This window comes from Carassius carassius, chromosome 5 (assembly GCF_963082965.1).
Source record: "Carassius carassius chromosome 5, fCarCar2.1, whole genome shotgun sequence".
In the NCBI taxonomy this organism is placed as follows: Eukaryota; Metazoa; Chordata; class Actinopteri; order Cypriniformes; family Cyprinidae; genus Carassius; species Carassius carassius.
Window position 1 is genome coordinate 24,838,101 of NC_081759.1, and position 18,501 is coordinate 24,856,601.

The 18,501-nt window shown below is 36.9% G+C and overlaps 1 protein-coding gene across 4 annotated transcripts in view; it reads right to left on the reverse strand.

The window, feature by feature from the left end:
• Positions 1–18,501, reverse strand: part of kank1a (KN motif and ankyrin repeat domains 1a) — a 56,198-nt gene that overhangs the window by 13,016 nt on the left and 24,681 nt on the right. For 2 of the 4 annotated variants that reach the window (XM_059550214.1, XM_059550215.1), the window contains exon 2: positions 10,641–10,769. In XM_059550214.1, the coding sequence (XP_059406197.1) occupies positions 10,641–10,677 (37 nt within the window). In that variant the 5' untranslated portion in view covers positions 10,678–10,769. Of the gene's footprint in view, positions 1–3,349; positions 3,522–10,640; positions 10,770–14,382; positions 14,578–18,501 lie in introns of those variants that run through there. The other 2 variants (XM_059550216.1, XM_059550213.1) reach the window with 2 other exon arrangements.

The following is an 18,501-nucleotide window of genomic DNA, read 5'->3' on the forward strand; positions in this document are numbered from 1 at the left end:
CTCATGTTTCAAGCGTCACTTACCCAAAGTCAAACAGCAGTCCTCATGCAGCGGCGCCCCTACCCTTTCAAGCCGTAATAGAGTTTTATAACTCGAACAAGCTCCAGGCTGCCTCCCCTCACTCACTGAGCACTTTCTCAACCTTCACTCCATAAGGGGAAAAAAATTCCACTATTGCTGTAAACATAGCCTAGCTCTGCGCAGCCTGTGATAGGCTAAATGCCTCCACCAATCATGTAGCACTTACACTGTTTCTTCTGTTTTGCCTCTCTCAAAGTGCTCTTTAAACACTTCGTAACCCCTTCAAACAGTGGTCCCTTTTAAGCACTCTTTCCAGGCATGGCTTTGTTGTATTAAGGAGCCTAAACTCACCATCCACATAATACAAGGTTCATTTAAGCATTGCTGCTTCTTAATGTTCAGGACTACAGATAAAAACCCTAATATATTGTGACATGAACATGGCTTGTTAAATTATAATAAAGTTTTAACCATGTAACAATCATTCAACACCACTGACAAAACCCCTTTTACTGTATTTGTACTGCAACAATTGCTAGGTTGTTCAACACACCAGCTAGCTTTGCTGACTATAGCAAGAGCACAACAGCAATGTCATGGAGAGCGAGACAGGCTTGTCTGGTACGAGGAACAGACACTTGGGCAGCTGAATGCTGACCTTACTGGTGGAGGGAGGGGGTGGTGTAAACATGCAACACTAAAGGGGCAAGTGAGAAGCGAAGGAAACAAATGAAAGCAGTGTGAGAAGCAGCTCCAAGAATAATCCACCCACACTCTCTTTTAGCAGTCTGGAATTACAGTACCCACCAGACACAAAAACAGCCTTGAGGATGTTTCGAACAAAATAGTTTATGCTACGGCAACGTACTGAAGCAAACTTACTTTGTGTTGGGAAGCACTTTGAATGGAATGAGTTAGGCTGGTTTAAAGTTCAGCAACCAGCTGGCAGCAAGTTAAAGATTCAAAAATGTGACAGTACTTATATATCCCCAAGACAAATATTCACACTCCACCTGTGTAAATTTAAAATGGATGGTATGTTCTGTTCCTATTTTGAGAGTAGGTTTCCTAGTCCTAGGTTGCTTTAGACTGCAAGTTACAGTCCTTGATCAAAAGGAGAAAAAAATGAAAATTGTGTTTAAGCAAAAATGTGATTGGCTAAAAATAAAATGTAAGGATATGGCTGTGGCCAGTAAGAGAGCAGAAAAAGGAAGTGCCCTGACAGGTGGACAAACAAACATGACACACGATCGTTTGCCATGTCTGTTGTCATGCATTTGTGGACAAAATGAACCGGAAAAGACACCATGTAAATGGTGTTTGTAAAAGATATATAATAGTGCCATATCTACAGGAAACTTTCTTGTTTAAACAATAATGACAAATTATGATGTCAATATAAAAAGTTAAGTGTTAAGTACCTTTAGCCCACATTAGGAGTGATTTAAATGACTGTACAATCTGTCTAGACCATTTAAAGAGATCAAAAATTGTGTTTTTTCTTTCTTTCTTCTTTCCTTTTTTTAAAAATAATATTTTCACTTGCATTTGCCAACAGACAGGATGGTGCGATTTCTCTCAGCTAAAGTCTCACTCGACATCCATGTTTGACCAAATGTAACATTAGGGTCATGTAAACAGCTGATAATAGACGTCCACAGACAGCCCTGCTCTTTTTCCTGCTTGATCTGTGCACTGCTTTTTCTAAAAGAGGTGGACAGAAAGGCATAAGTACAAGTGTGTCTCACAATCTTTGAGTTTAAAAGGTCATGGCTTATCTACTGTGTCTAACACAAACTGTCTGACTAAATTTCTAAAGACATGTCAGCAAGTATAGCTGCTAAATATTTGTGCGATCAGCATTACGTTGGCACCAGACAGCATGATGCCTTGCGAAAGTAGTAACATTTTAACTAAACTGTTATCTAAATCTTTAGTTCGAATTAGTTTTTTGGCCTCTTTTAGTCTCTGCAGTCTGTTCCAATACAACACTCATGAGAGTATTCATTACCAATTACAAACCCCGAGGACAATGTTTTCAGTTCTCATGTAACACAATGAAATCTCAGCGGATCTCTCACCGAGTCCAGGAACACCTTTGGCACGGATCTGCTGAATGTTAGCAATGATAATAAACGTCTGTTTGAATGTCTGGCCTTTGATGCCCAAATCCATGATGTGGAAGGAAAAGCAAACTTCATAAATCAGCTTGTTTTGCTAACCACAAAACCTATATGGAAATTCAAGAGATTAGCATGTCAGAAATGACCTTCATACACCCAAGTTCTCTTTCACAACAGGAAAATACAGGTGGTTCACATAAGCATGAAAAGTTTGCTATCCAGTGTAAGTGAATTATCCAATAATTTGCTTTTGAAGATTCACACTCAAAGAATATGCTAGCCATTTACCAGACAGAATTAATTTAATGACAGCTGAACTCTGAACATTCCATTGCCTACAATATGTTTGCAGGAACATTTGCATTTATTTTTGCTTTTACCAGAAAAGAAGAAAAATGTACCTAAAAACGTATACATGAGAACTTGATATCACTATTAAGTAAATAAAGACAAAGATTTGGCTAAGGCTGTAAATTGCTGAATATATACAAAGAGGACATGAGCAATTACAATTCAGTATGCAAATACTATGATAGAAGAAGCCTGTAAGCCCCAGCTGGAGCTTGTGAACATGGATATTTTGGTCATATCTGAAACATGCACCTGGAACATGTCGATGTCTTTCAAAAGGCATTTCAGACATGCACTCTGCAAAAACTAAAACCCACATCAGTGGCCTCCTGATTAGTGGTTTGTTGGTTTTTTCAAACAGTCTAAAACATTAACAATGCAAGTAAATACATTACCTTCTGTACTGATGCTATAGAATAAGACAAGGGGTGTGATATTGCCTGGTGGATAACATGTTTACATAAAAAAATTTTTTTTTTAAATAAACAAATCTGTTGTGCGAGACCACTTAAATGGAAAGTAACAAATTAACTAGCTTGAAACATGAAAACATTATATATATATATATATATATATATATATATATATATATATATATATATATATATATAAATATAAAAAAAATATAAAAAAATATATATATAAAATATATATATATATATATATATATAAACACACACACACACAAATGCAACGTCTATCTTCTCCTCTATAAACAAAGCAGCAAAACACAGTTGATATACATTTAGTAATTCTGTATCTACAACACATCATCTGTTTTATTTATTGGCTATTCATTTAGTCTGCCTTTAAAATGCCTAGAGCACGGAATATAATATATTTTTGTGACTTACTGGGCAGGAGTTTGACAAGTAGTACTGTAGCAGGGCTAGCACCACTGGTCTGAGCATATTGGTCTTCTCTCAAACACACACACACAGAAGAGAAAACAGAGGCCCTTTTTCTCACTCTGGCCTGGTATTTCCTGACCCGGCCCATGGAAACCACGTCAGTCTCCCAGTTTAATTATCCAAGAAATCCACGTTATTTTCAAGACCACACTAACAAACACACACAGAGCCATTAAAAAAGCCCAACAACAATGCTGGAACAGACACAGAAGCTTCTATCTAGACACAGAAGAATAATCCTGCCATGAAAGAACAGAGCAAAACCCAGACAGTGAACAGATTCAGTATTAAGCATTCATATTAATTAAACCTGGAGTACATCCCAGACTAAAGCTAATTCAGCCAATATTAACAGTAACTAAACCAAGAATATCAGAAGGAATGGCGGTAAATTACATGCAGAGTATGTTGTTGTTGTAGAAAATAAACGTCAAATTAATTACAATTAATGTTTCACTCATTTCATAACAGACTGCTAAGTTTTCAGACATGCTCTGATAAGAACTTAAATAGTCCATGAAATAGCTTGAGGAGTGCAATTTTCTTTTCTGTGTTAGTGTAACGTCTGTAATTCCAGTATCTTTTAGTATACATTTACATTTAGTAGATGCTTTTATCCAAAGCAACTTAAAAATGAAGAAAATGGAAGCAATCAAAGTACACATTAGAGGTCGACCGATAGTGGATTTTGCTGATACCAATAGCTAGGTTGAACCACGCTGGCCGATACAGATTAATTAAATGATAGTTTTTAAAATGGATACTGGACAAAAACTAAAATAGTGCTTTATTTAAAAAAAAATGGTACTGAACTATACTATGATAGTAGTAATAAAAGTAATAATAATAATAATAATAATAATAATAATAGTAATAGTAAATGATGAAATTACCACACTCTAATAGGGCCCTATGAAATCCATTTTATTTTTTCCTAAATTTCGTTATTTTTGTTTTAATTTTTCTGGATTCTTTTTTTTCCCTTTCATTTAAATTTTTCTCTACTCCTTTTTAATAGTTAAATTAAAGTTTATTAATCAAAAAGCAAGTCTAATTAATTAAAAATATGAAACGTATACATTTTACATCAATTTAATAAAAGTTTAACAAAAATTACGTAAATTTCTTCTCACCATAATTTTTATTGTTACCAAGTCTAATTATTTGAATGCATAAAACAACTTTATTTATTTATTTTAAAACTTTATTTTTTTTAAAGAAGCCTTATGATCCCCCCCTAAAAAAAATCTGTGTTGTGTATTTACATTTTTTCTGGTTATCAAATCAAGGCATGAAACAATTTCATTTATATATTTTTTTTGGCAAACAGAGGGGATTTACTTTTAAAATTAAAACATGGAAGAAATGTTGTGTGATTATTCCTTAACAAAAGTAATGTTTGTTTCATTTTAGTAGAATTAGTATGTTATGTACATTCTGCTGAACTTCAAACCAAACCAGACTTTTATTTTGATGGGTTGCTGTGAATACCTTTACAGCTCTGTGTATGTGATATGAGGCTAGTTTTACTCAAATAAAATGGTCAGATGCTCGTGAAGGCTCTCTCAGAGCAGTTTTGGAGATGTTGTTCACATTAGGGCTGCAACTAACGATTATTTTGATAATCGATGAATCTGTTGATTATTTTTACGATTAATCGATTAATCGGTTTATGTACTTATATTTTTGTTTTTTCCATTTTTTCCCCAAGTAAATTATTAATAAATGGTCTTTATCCTTCATCATAGATTTTTAAGAGATTTTAACCATTTTGCACTGTCATATCCTCATCAAAAATATACCTGGAGTTGTTTTATTGTGTTAGTAATCCTTTGTCGAACTCTACTGCAATCAGAACACTGACCCATACTCTAGCAAATTTCACAAGTAGATTTCAAATAATGTTTTCACCATGGCAGTCCTTAGAGCTCCTAAAGTAGTTTAACATCCCGAACAAAGCTTATTAAGGAATCTTTCAGAACATATTTTCACGAAAAATAAGGATAAAACAATAAAATTGCAGTGCATTGTATTTTATTATTTACTGGGAAACAGCTTTATAGCTTTTGCTGTGAAATTGTAAACAATCCTTCGAAAAAAGTGCCAATGGCATGAAACGTGAATGGAACTCACAATTTAAAGTAAAATCCATCAGAAGGTTGTCCAGAAAAAAAATTGGACACACAAAAAACCTGCTGTGTGAAAAAGAGCAGTGAATACTTAGAAAAAAAAAGTGCATTTCAAATATCTTTAAACATTTACCCCTCTCATTCAGTCATAATTAGGCTGCACCACTGAATTTTGAACTGGTAAACGAAAAACTGATCACAGAACATGTTTGTAAAGCTTTAAAATGTTAACTGTTAAAAAGCAATGTTCTCAGCTTTTACGACTAAACATTTGTAAACAACATTGTACTGGAGGATCTGCACAAATGAAAGTCTTAGGGGCCGTTCACAAATCGCGCTTAAAAACGCGTGGAAAATGCTAGGCACACCGCTTTCTCCTTCTTTCCAAAGCGCTCAGGCAGAAGCGCCCCTGAGGCGTCTGCCTTTGCTAAGCAACCATGACGTGCTCTCTCCTTGAAGACGCGGAAATTTCAGCAAAGGATAAATGGATTTGCAGCTCAAAAAATCGCTTGCAGTAGCTCTGCTATTAAATTTATTTCAAAATGGAAATCCATATACAACTATGATCAGCTGTTCCTTTCATCTTGACTGAGCTTTTAACGTTGTTACGGGAAAGGATGAAGCTGATTGGTTAGTTCTTGTCACATGACCCGCAGTGGGCTTGCGACATTCTGAAAAGTTGAAATGTTTTTAACTCGATATTTAACTGGCATAATATCGATGCGGTGCGGTGTTGGAAATAACGAACTTGAGCGCGCAAAAGACGCGATATGTGAACGTCCCCTTAAACAGTTCAGTAGTGCAGAGTTTACAGGTTACTCTTCTTTTTTGAAGGCTCAAAGTAAAGTACTCCCACATCACGCTGAATGCTGCAGAAACGCTGTTCGGGAAGCACGTGACATTAAACGAGGCCAGCTATTGGCTATTCGCTACTTCTCCTGCTCTACTGGCTGAGTAAAACCTCCGGTGGCTCATTACTGCTACACTTTGGTCACCGCAGATTTGAAATATGCACGAAATGAGCCGCTTACGGCAAATAAAAGTTATTTAGCAACGAATCGATGACTAAATTAGTTGACAACTATTTTAATAATCGATTTTAATTGATTAAATCGATTCGTTGTTTCAGCTCTAGTTCACATCCTCATTTAGTGAGACAGCAGACGCTGAAATCACCGCAAGCATCACGTGCTTCAGTAATGTTATATGTGTAAAAATGAAACCTTTCGTCTGTGCCATTCATTAGCGGAGTCACGCAGAACATGCAGGATTCATATTTGAATCTACTTTTGTGGCTTAATAACTACATATACTAGTCCATATCGGGACTAGTCCATAACACGATTTGATTTAAGTGTAATGACCTACTTTTGATTAATTCATTCAAAATTTGACAAATTCCGTGACATTCCGCATTAAACCGAGTGCCGTTTTTATGACTGGATTCAGTCCGCGTTTTCCACAATTATACCAACACAATGTATAGTCTCACACTTTAACTGCTTCTACTCTTGAACACTTAATGATTATCTAATCAAAATAAAAGAGCAGCGCTGAGTCTAGGAGAACTCACCGCTGTCACACACACTCTGGACGCGTCGCGTTCAACTAGAGCAGTGGTCTTAAACAGTTTATTTATTCACCAAACGGACACAAGTTTACTTCAAGAATTAACAATGAGGCATATATAAGTTTGAAGTTCACAGTTTAAAAAAAAACGGAGCAAACGGAAAGAGCGATCTATATTATAGCTCTATAAATAAAGCATACAGACCTTATTAGAGCAATTCATTATGTACATTAACAATGATTTGGGTAAATATAATGTAATTTAATGGAAAACTATGTGAATGGTGCTCGGAGGCGCGGAAGGATTTTCTCTCTGTTCAGCGTGCAGCATCACATGTCTAAAGAAATAGCACTTGCTGTTAGTGATTTTAACCACTAGAGGCCGCTCTCACACTGTATAATGAAAAAAAAAAAAGCCTTCTCAGCCGCACCAGCAACGGACGCAAACCTGAAAACTATTGGTATGGATTTTTGCTGATAACCAATTGTTCCAGCAATCAACTATCGGTGCCGATTAATCGGCAAAACCAATACGTCGGTCGACCTCTAGTATACATAACAGTGTGATTTACTTTATGCACCCCAGCATGCATTTTAAATATAAATATCTAATACTTTTTTCAACTTTGACCACAGTTGGCCACAAAGCTAACAGATGTGGACTACAAGCCACAAAACCTTTGTCATAAATTCATGGGGTCTTTACAAAAAGAAAAACAGGGCTGCACAATTAATCGAAATTAGATTGCAAAGGCAATAAATCTCGATTAGGCAGAAGCTGCGGTTGTCATGCGTATCTTTCAGTGAAGCACGGTTCTTTGATCAGTAGTAAATCTCCATCCCAAGGCCAGAGGGCGCCCTAATGCTGAAAACCACATATGCCCTGAAGAAGAAATCCAGGAAAAGCCTATTGCTGCAGCTGAATAAACAGCAGATTTAACTGCGTTCATTGATACAACGTGACTAATAAACACACGACTATGGCAATATATGGTTTATCTGAGTTCTTTTTATAATTTTTTTATCATAATAAAGTACATCTATAATGAAATGCTAATCAACATAGCCATTTTCACTGCTTAGAATACAATGGAATATTGTGTCCCTAATTATTCTGTGTAAGAAGCCACATCATCTCACAGAAGAATTTATTTCAAACACTCGGCTGACGTTATGAAGTGAGTTTGTAGTAAAAACGTTATTAAATGTGGTATTTTCACATGCTCTCAGATGGGGCAGTATTTACTACACAGAGCCATAGTTCACTGAGAAGATACGCAAACAGCTATCGTTATTGCAAATGATTTTGTCAATTTCAAAATCCTACGGTTATATTGTCTGTGATTATTAATGCAGTTTTGCATAGCTTGTCAGAGAACTGCGGCTCTGTGTAGTTAATGCTGCTCCACCTGAAAACAGGTGATGGAGATTTACTGATAACCACACAACTGGCTTGACTAACAAAATGTACATGACAATCGTGATTATTCGCGTTTGATTAATCGTGCAGCCCTACTTTGTGCTTTACCTAATATTGGATTAATCTACTCAAAATAGTTTGAACAAAATATATTAGCAGCCATACATCTGCTTTGAAAGTTTGTGCACTGTACATAAGAATGAAAACTTGACTTTGCTGACAGCCAATACACAAAGAAACTAAAAAGATGTTTAAATGTTAATCAGATACCAGATCACTTGAATAGAGACAACCATTGTAACTCAACAGTAATCAAGTACCCGTAACACTAGTATCCAACAATTTAGCACGTCCATTAGCCCTTCAAATGTTGACATGCTAATCAAGTAAAACTCTAGACTTCATATTGGCACAGTCTTGTTTAACACCAAGTGCTCTGGCTGCTGTGGAGCCGCCATATGGAAAGGGTCCAAGACAACACAAAATCTCCTTTAGGCTGTTACTGACCTGAATTTCATTGTGTAAACACCAAAGGTGAAGGTTCAGTGACACAGACAACCAAAACACCCAAAGATGATACAATATCTTAAAGAAAGAATCTTTCTACTGACTCTGTTGGTTTCATTAAGATGATTTCCCTAATCTACAACAAAGGCATGCCTGCTTGACATTTATCATCAAAATGACCTTCTGTCAACACAAGCTGGCCAAAAAGAAAGAAGAAAGTGACGTGACATTCAGCCAAGTATGGTGACCCATACTCAGAATTTGTGCTCTGCATTTAACCCATCCGAAATGCACACACACAGAGCAGTGAACACACACACACACACTGTGAGCACACACCCGGAGCAGTGGGCAGCCATTTTTATGCTGCAGCGCCCGGGGAGCAGTTGGGGGTTCGATGCCTTGCTCAAGGGCACCTAAGTCGTGGTATTGAAGGTGGAGAGAGAACTGTACATGCACTCCCCCGACTCTCTAACCATTAGGCCACGACTTCCCTAAAAATACTGCTCATGTTGTTGCTCTTTCACTTTATTGCCAGGAGGAATGCACAGTGGAATGCTGATGTTGTGGTTTAGTGTTCAGAGCATGGCAAGTCTGAAAAGCAATATTTCACAGCACGCTGTGAAAGTCACGCTTTTATACTGTGTTAGACACGCAGGACTGTGCTGGTCCTAAACAGAAGCATGAGCTTGTACCCTAAAACAGCACTTAACAATTGGAACAAGTCTTTAAACATACAGTACATTCTATATGAAATTAATGTGAAAGTTTATACATATACAAAAACAATGACAGAGAATATAACATACTACCAGTGTTGGGGGTAAGTAGTTACATGTTACAGAATTACATTATTTAATTACAGAAATGTAACTGTAATCTGTAAAAAAGGTTGAATTAAATTACAGGTACTTATGAAAATGTTCACAAAAACAAAGGGAGTACATCTGAATACTGAGTTCTACTGTAAGGTCAACCCAGCCTGCTTGAAATGTTTTAAAATGATTAACATTGGAAAACATTCGTTAGAAATTTAGAAAAGTGCTCAAAATGTAATCAAAGGTAATTAGTCACATTAATAAAGTAATGGAAATAGTTACACTGCTTATTACATTTCAAATAGGGTAACTTGTAATCTTATAACCAATTACATTTCCAAAGTACCTTCCCCAACACTGCACACTACAGATTTAACATCTCAAAACACACAACTGTCTGTTGTTTTCATACTGTACCGCCATGTCCAATATATCTGTTCAGATGCTCAGCTGGGTCTTCACTTGGCAAAGTTAAAGCTGAAGTATGTAAATTTTTTATCATTAAAATAATCTCTCTATTTCCACCTTAGTTTTTTGAGCACCGCAAGCAGCCCAGTGAAGAACAACGCCCAACATTGGCTCAATCAATGCCTTGGGTTTGGGGTGGAACCTTTTAGAAGACAGGGAAGTGTTTGGGAAACCTGTTTGACAGTCGTTATTATTTTAGTGATTTTAGTGGTGCCAAAATTACATACTTCAGCTTTAACCGATAATAATTGTGGGCATAAACACTGATGATTCATTAGAGAACAGATTAGACAATTACACTAATTGAAAGGGAGGGGTGTTACCTGAAGCACTGCTGTTAACGTGCATGGTTTGGGCCATTGCTGTAGACGCTCGCTCGAAATCCCACAGAGAGTCTGAATGCACTCATACAAATGTCATGCATCAAATCAGCTTGCCATGCAACCTGCAAACTGGAAAAAACAACAAAACACAAAATGTCAGACAATGCCACATGCGTGATTCACAAAAACAAACACACATTATGAAAAAATACAAAAAATTGAAGTTTCTGAAAAATCATGGGCTCTGATGTGAAAATAGGTTAGGCCTAAGCTAGTGACGCACCTTAGTGTTGCAATTTTGAACTTGTGTGCATGACCTTGTGGGAAGTTCAACCAAAACATGAACTTTTTATTAAGGTCTTTTAATATTTAACAACAAATAGAACCTTAACCTTCAAATGGTTGGGATTTAGAAATAATCTTGTGACAAATCTGTTGAGATGTTATAGTTTCCCTAGACTAGAACAGTGTCATTTTTACCTCTATGAATTTCAGGATGTTTCTCAAACAAAGCTACAGTAACTTCAAAACACTTGGTACATGAGCACTGAAACTTATATGATGTTTCTGATTATGCTTCTTATTGTATGCTTCTTATTGTTCTTATATGTTCTTATTGAGCTTGACAGTGTAAGTCCTCATTCCCTTTAATTAATTGATTAAAATAGTGGACATGATGTCCTTCAAAAATGTACGTTGAAGATAGAAAGTCGCTCATACAGGTGTGGAATATGGAATGATATTGCGGACATTATTCAAAAGGCATTGCAAATTGTATTTGCAATTGCGTTTTCAATTTGTGGACGCATAAAATGTGACATAATCCAAACGCAAATGCAAATCGCGCATTACCGTTTTCATTTTCGATTAAGTGAACGCACAGTGTCTGCCAAATTTAAAATGGAAATGCAAAGTCCGTTTGCAATTGTGTTTTCCATATCTTACGAGCTATGAGCCTGTCATATTTAAATAGCAATATTAATTACCACATTTGCCTTTTCACTCTCTCTGCACTGTGCATGTAAACTGCCAAAACTCAAATGGAATCGCAATACCTTTTGCATTTGAATTTCCAACGTCTACATGGAAACCTGTCAATCAAGTGACAGGGGTGGGGCCATTTTATTGGGCGTGTTTGCATTGGGAAGTGACGATCGTACTAAAATGTACCATGTTTTTACTAGGGTAAATATGAGTTAACGATAGTGTTTATAATTGAGCCACAGTAGCCACAAATGTACAGTTGTCTGAGACGTTATGAAATGTTCTTTAATATCATGAACCATAAAATGTAGTCAGTGTTCTGCTATTGTTTATTTTCATAATAGGTAAACACAGGCCACAAGTTAAGACGGTCACAGATCTGGTGCTGATTCAGTGTAGCTTGGTAGATGAGTGGTTAGTGACTGTCATCTCTAATGGCATACCATCTTTTAGCGCGTGTTCGAAACCCGGGCCAACACAGACGTTCTTTATTTTTTTGTTTATCCTACTAACTTCAGCCGCTGATTTCGGACTTGCATCCTCAGTAGTTCAGACTTTGTGCATTCGACTCGGGAGTGTGATGTCTGCGAGGACGCAGGTCCGGTAATTCTGCAAACAGCAGCATACTTGATAACATGTCAGCTCGCCTTGACTACTGCAATTTTCCTCACTGTATGATCGCCCGTTTGGCGGCTGAAGTTAGTAGGATAAACAAAAAAAATAAAGAACGTCTGTGTTGGCCCGGGTTTCGAACACTCGCTAAAAGAGGTATGCCATTAGAGATGACAGTCACTAACCACTGAGCTACCAAGCTACACTGAATCAGCACCAGATCTGTGACCATCTTAACGTGTGGCCTGTGTTTACCTATTATGAAAATAAACAATAGCAGAACACTGACTACATTTTATGGTTCATGATATTAAAGAACATTTCATAACGTCTCAGACAACTGTACATTTGTGGCTACTGTGGCTTAATTATAAACACTATCGTTAACTTATATTTACCCTAGTAAAAACATGGTACATTTTAGTACGATCTTCACTTCCCAATGCAAACACGCCCAATAAAATGGCCCCACCCCTGTCACTTGATTGACAGGTTTCCATGTAGACGTTGGAAATTCAAATGCAAAAGGTATTGCGATTCCATTTGAGTTTTGGCAGTTTACATGCACAGTGCAGAGAGAGTGAAAAGGCAAATGTGGTAATTAATATTGCTATTTAAATATGACAGGCTCATAGCTCGTAAGATATGGAAAACACAATTGCAAACGGACTTTGCATTTCCATTTTAAATTTGGCAGACACTGTGCGTTCACTTAATCGAAAATGAAAACGGTAATTCGCGATTTGCATTTGCGTTTGGATGTCGTCACATTTTATGCGTCCACAAATTGAAAAAACAAATTGCAAATACAATTTGCAATGCCTTTTGAATAATGTCCGCAATATCATTCCATAGTGGAACAACATGAGGGTAAGTGATGCATGACAGAATTTTATAACTTTTGGATTAACTTAATTTTAACTTAATTTGCCATGTATTGAAAGGCCCAGACAAAGCCAGTCTTACATAGCTGAGCAAAGTTGCACACTCCTGCACCTTATAAGAGCTCTAAAATCAAACTGCACCCATTCTAAATTAGCACAAGAACGGGAAGGAATGAACAAACCTCAAAAGCAACAAGGCCAAATACTGATGTGGGGCAACCAGCACACCATCTGTAACCATATCAAACTTCATAATGATTCTTTTGCCAAACTTTTTTTGTGATAAGGAAAAGCTGTGCATTTTCACAAGTTAAATGTTTGCATCAGTAATATCAAGAACCAAGAATTAATATTGTTGAATTCAGCATCCAGCATTATCTAAACCCAACAACCATTTAGATATTAAAGACAGCAGATTGAGACTGTGCAAGCAGAGCAGCAGACATGCATGTGTGCAGCAGATACAGTGGTGGGTCTCATAAACTCCTAGTGGAAGAACGGCAGGAAGAAGGACCAGTGGGAGGTCTGCCATATTCTCGAAAGAACACAGGCTTGGGAAACTAGTAAAAACAATGATTGGACCTGTGTTGAGTATTATGAAACACAGGACATGCTATGGAATTTCCTCCAACTTGCACAAAAAAACAAAAATAATAATATAATTTTTTCTTTTTTTCTTTTATTTTGGCAGACACATACAGCTATTGCAGCATGGCCAAAGTTCACATTCAAACTGATGTTACCACTCAGAAATGTTGTGCAATGTCTTTTTCAGCCGAAACCAAGGCAAAATGTAGCTGATGTTTGTGAAGTTTCAATATTTGTTTGAATAGAAGACAAACTTTTCCTTTTCACCATTAACAAGCAAAAGTGCTCATCAATAAATCACTTCAGTCTGCAAACTGAGACATGTTCAACACTTTGTACATAGTTGTTTAGTTTTAACAATAATCAGTCAGTCTCTAGACACAAACATTTACCAAGCTAATTTGATGAAAATATGCACATGTGGGTGAAAGTCAATTCTGAGCTTGTCAAAACATGCCAAAAAGCTGCTATTTAAAATGAATGTGTGGCATGAATGAGAAGATATTTTAAACCCAGAATGCTTGACCACTTAAAAATATCCCACAGATTAGCTTGCATCACAAACACTGCAGACAAAAACTGACATGGGTCGGTTCAGTTTCAGACAGAAATTTATATCTATCGCACACGAACATTAGATGCACATGTGACATTATACTAAAAGGTGCACCTACCTTGCTCAGTCATTCTTAAACTTCTTCAACATGTAGTCACAGAGAATAGTGTTGCTACGGCCTTGCAGTAACCTATAAGCCAGAACATCTATCCACTGTGGAGTGTATATTACAGCTAAGATTAGCTAACTTGCTCCGATTTCAGAGATCCTATAAGAGGAAAGGATGCATCCGTCCGTTGGTCACCAGACCATTAATAGGAGACCCTCTGCGAAAAAGGTAGATGTTGTCTAATCAAATACACTTACAATGTTAAGTCGTCTATTGGCACAAAGGCATCAACAAGGTTCCTCGTTAATAGCAGACAGGATCAGCCCACCACAGATTGACAAGTAACTGCAGGTAGATCATTCTGATAGCATGAAGAATCGGAAAGGCGTGTTTTATCATTTTTACTCATTCAGTGTCACTCCCTATTCTCAACATCCTGTTAGCAAAGTCTGTACTTAAATACTACAATATAAGCGACTTTTCATAAAGAAAAATTTGAGATACTTCATCAAATACTATGTTTATTTGTCATTTGTCAGTGGGATCTAGGTGAAAGACAAAGAACACACTGATTCGTAAAGACTGACACTCCTGAAAAACAAATCACTGATACATAAAGACATCTGTAATCAAAGAGGACACATTATGCCTTCCTAAATGTTATATACAGTACAAAGCATGAAAATTAATGCTAATGCTAGTGGCTACTAGGAAAGAGGCTAGAAAGTCTAGTTGCAATCTATATTTTATATTAGACAGTTTCATAAATCGAGGGAACGTGACAGAAAATTGACAAAAAAACGTGACAAAAAACGTGGCATGCTAGTGGGAGGTATTGCACACATCCAGAGGTGAGGGCAGGGTTGCATGACGAGGCAGTCACCTGACACGACACCATAGCTAGAGGCATCATTTAAACATGGAGTGCAGGTCCATACAAAGCTCTGCATTCAAACACACACACACACACACACGCACACACACACTCCACTGCTGGAGACAGATCTAAAATGGGAGTGGTAAGTTGTACTGCTTTAGAAAAATTTACAAACACACCTGTAGTTTCCCTGTCACGTGTCATTAATTTAACTGCACTCCTAGCACATCTTCCACAGAATTCAATGTAAATGGTTAATTTTTTTTTTTTTATAATTATGTAGTTTCTGTGCACGTATGACATGAAAAAACGCAATGTGAAGAGTCATCCCAAGTTTACATAAATGCAGAACTTTGAGATTCACAATACACATCCATTCAAAAGTTTAAGACTTTAAAAGGCTACAGTCATTGTATGACTTTTTTCTTTTTATCCCATGGAACACAAGTGATACAGGGTGAGTAAATGGCAGATTGTTAGTTTCCTTTAACACCATCAAATAAGCTTTTCAAACTAACCACATTCTAAATCAGAGACCACCTATATAGCCTCATGCTGCTCTCACAAAATTCAAATAATGGGTCAAAGTAACATGATCTTTATGTGGTCAGGGGAGGAGGTGCATCTGAGAGGCCACAAGGCCATTTTGGATATTGCTGTTGTAGTTTGTGGAGCTGCAGGTGTGTCCACTGACGATTTTCAACTAGGGGCTCCTGACATTCACAAGGTCACATAACCTGAAGCTAAGAAAACGGAGAGAGCAGGAGTCTATGCTCAAGTGAAATGATTCTACTTCCCTCTGAAACTTGCAAATTATACGCCAGAAAACACACTCAAATGCACAAACTCCCTTTTGATCTTCCACACTTGTGTTTAAGAGAGTGAAAAACAGCCTAATACTCTCATAAACAATTTTTTTCACCAGCCACAGTCATTATGAAGACAAGAGTTGGAGGAAAAGGAGGATTTGTAAGTGACAACTTGACCATGACAGTAGCCAGCTGAATTTAATTACAGCACTGAGCTTTTAAATAAGCCAGAACTGAAGAACTTCAGAAAAGCAAGGGGCTGAACACACCTGTGCATTTGTGTTAGCTTCTGGCAGGGGGCCAAATGTCTGACCCGGGCTCAAATGCCCCCAACCATTACTTACGACAACCATGCTGATCCCCCTTCTTCCAAATCCAGCTTCAAAGCTTATAATTATCTTGACAGGCACAGGGGGGGGGGGTTTTGAAACCGCAGACCATTTTTATTCGGTCTTTGGGTTTTCAGCCTAAGGAATGTGAAACTCAAAGAAACTATCTTTATATGCAAAGGCAGACAAACAATGCAGCATATTTAGAGTGCTGCACTGGTGTATTAAATAAACAACTGACAAATAATCACAATCAAACACATTGTCATTACCCGGTTCATCTGAATCAAATGTATCCAGGATATTCCAAGAGCCCGACATCAACTTGCTGTGAAAGTCACCCTTCAAACGGTGCGTGCAAACTCCTGCAAACGACTTTTTAAAATGAAGACTGGACTGAAAGGTCCTAAACCTGATCTAGGTCGGCTAAATATAAAGACTCATTTGAACCCCGAAGAGAAAGTGACTTAATCACAACCACAGACCCGTTGGGCCGAAGAGCCTATTTTTGTCATTATCACCCTCTTGTCTGGTCTGTTTGCCTTAAACGGCGTCCTGTGATACGATTCTAGATTCACTAGTAAGTGCAGGCAAAGTGTTTGATTATCAGTAACAAGGACAGCTCTAAGCTACTACAGCCTCCTCCTGTTCACATGCTCTCTGGAACATAAATATATGCAATATATTTGGAATCCAGAAAATATACAAAATGCATTTTGGTATATTTTTTGGAATCAAAACAACTTTAAAACTCAAAACAAGACAACAAACAGTATAAAATGGAAACTATTTAGAACAAATTAGTCTGGACTCCAATGCAACACCATATGAAGAGTCCATCTGTGCCTTTCCAAACCATCTTATCTAGTGTTGTCAAAGGCTAAAGAGTTTTTTAAGATGGAAGAAAATAGATTGTTGTGGAATGTCTTAAAAAAGAAAGACTGTAGATAGACTATAGCCTACTGTTCAAATGTTTGGGGTTAGTAAAACTTTTTTAAAGTCTCTAATGCTCACCATGGCTGCCATTTGTTTGATTAAAAACATATTTTGAAATAATACTACAGTTTTATAAACATTTACGCCTATTATTATTATTATTATTATCAATGTTGAAAACAGTTGTGCTGCTTAATATTTTTTGTGGAAACCATGATACATTTGTTCAAGATTATTTAATGAACGGAACGTTCAAATAAACAGCAACATTATAAATGTCTGTACTGTGACATTTTTATCAATTGATAGCAACCTTGGTAAAGAAAAGTATAAACTTATTTCAAACAATAAGTAAATAAATAAATTTATTTCTTACAGAACTCAAAATGTGAACTGTAATGTATATAGCAAGATCAGTCTTGTTCCTATATTTGATAAACTTTAATAATAGTAAAACATCAGAAGCTACAAATGCTATAACCTAACTCTAACAGTAAACTTTCAAAATGTTTACAAAAAAAAAAAAAAAAAAGTGAGGACATCCCCAAATGGCTTTATCAGATTTGGCTAACTTCTGGGTACAAATTTGCCCCCAAAACATGGTACTACAGTTTGTAGTAAGTACTACAAACACCCTGAAGACAAGAGCTGATAGTTTATTTATTTTGCACGTTCAGGATTCTGAAACTAAAAGTTTTTAATTAAGCCAATGGGGAAATTCTGACTGTTCCTTGTTCTCCAAAATTATTCTTTCCCTGAACTGAATCACGAGTGCCTGGCCTGTCTGAATTTAGTGACAGACTGATTTTAAAAGAAATAAGAATATGAACCCTTCAAAAGTGTCTGTAGCAGAGTATTCCTAGAACCAAAGAGCTTCAGGAGCATTCAACAAAATACATTTTCTATTCACCATCTACCTCTTCTCTTTAGCAGAAATGTAATGCAGTGAATACACTTCCACTTTTGTCTGCTTGCAGCCAGAGAACATAAAAGATGCCAAACAGACACTGGACTGTATTAACTTCTCTACCAGACTAAATTGGGGTTACATTGAGCCAGCCAATACTACAAGGCTTCTGTGTGAGTCCAAGTGCAATCCAAATTTCCAACTTTGACAACACTGCCATCTACAGGCTTCCAACATACACAGTTTCAGTGAATGAGCACACAAACACAA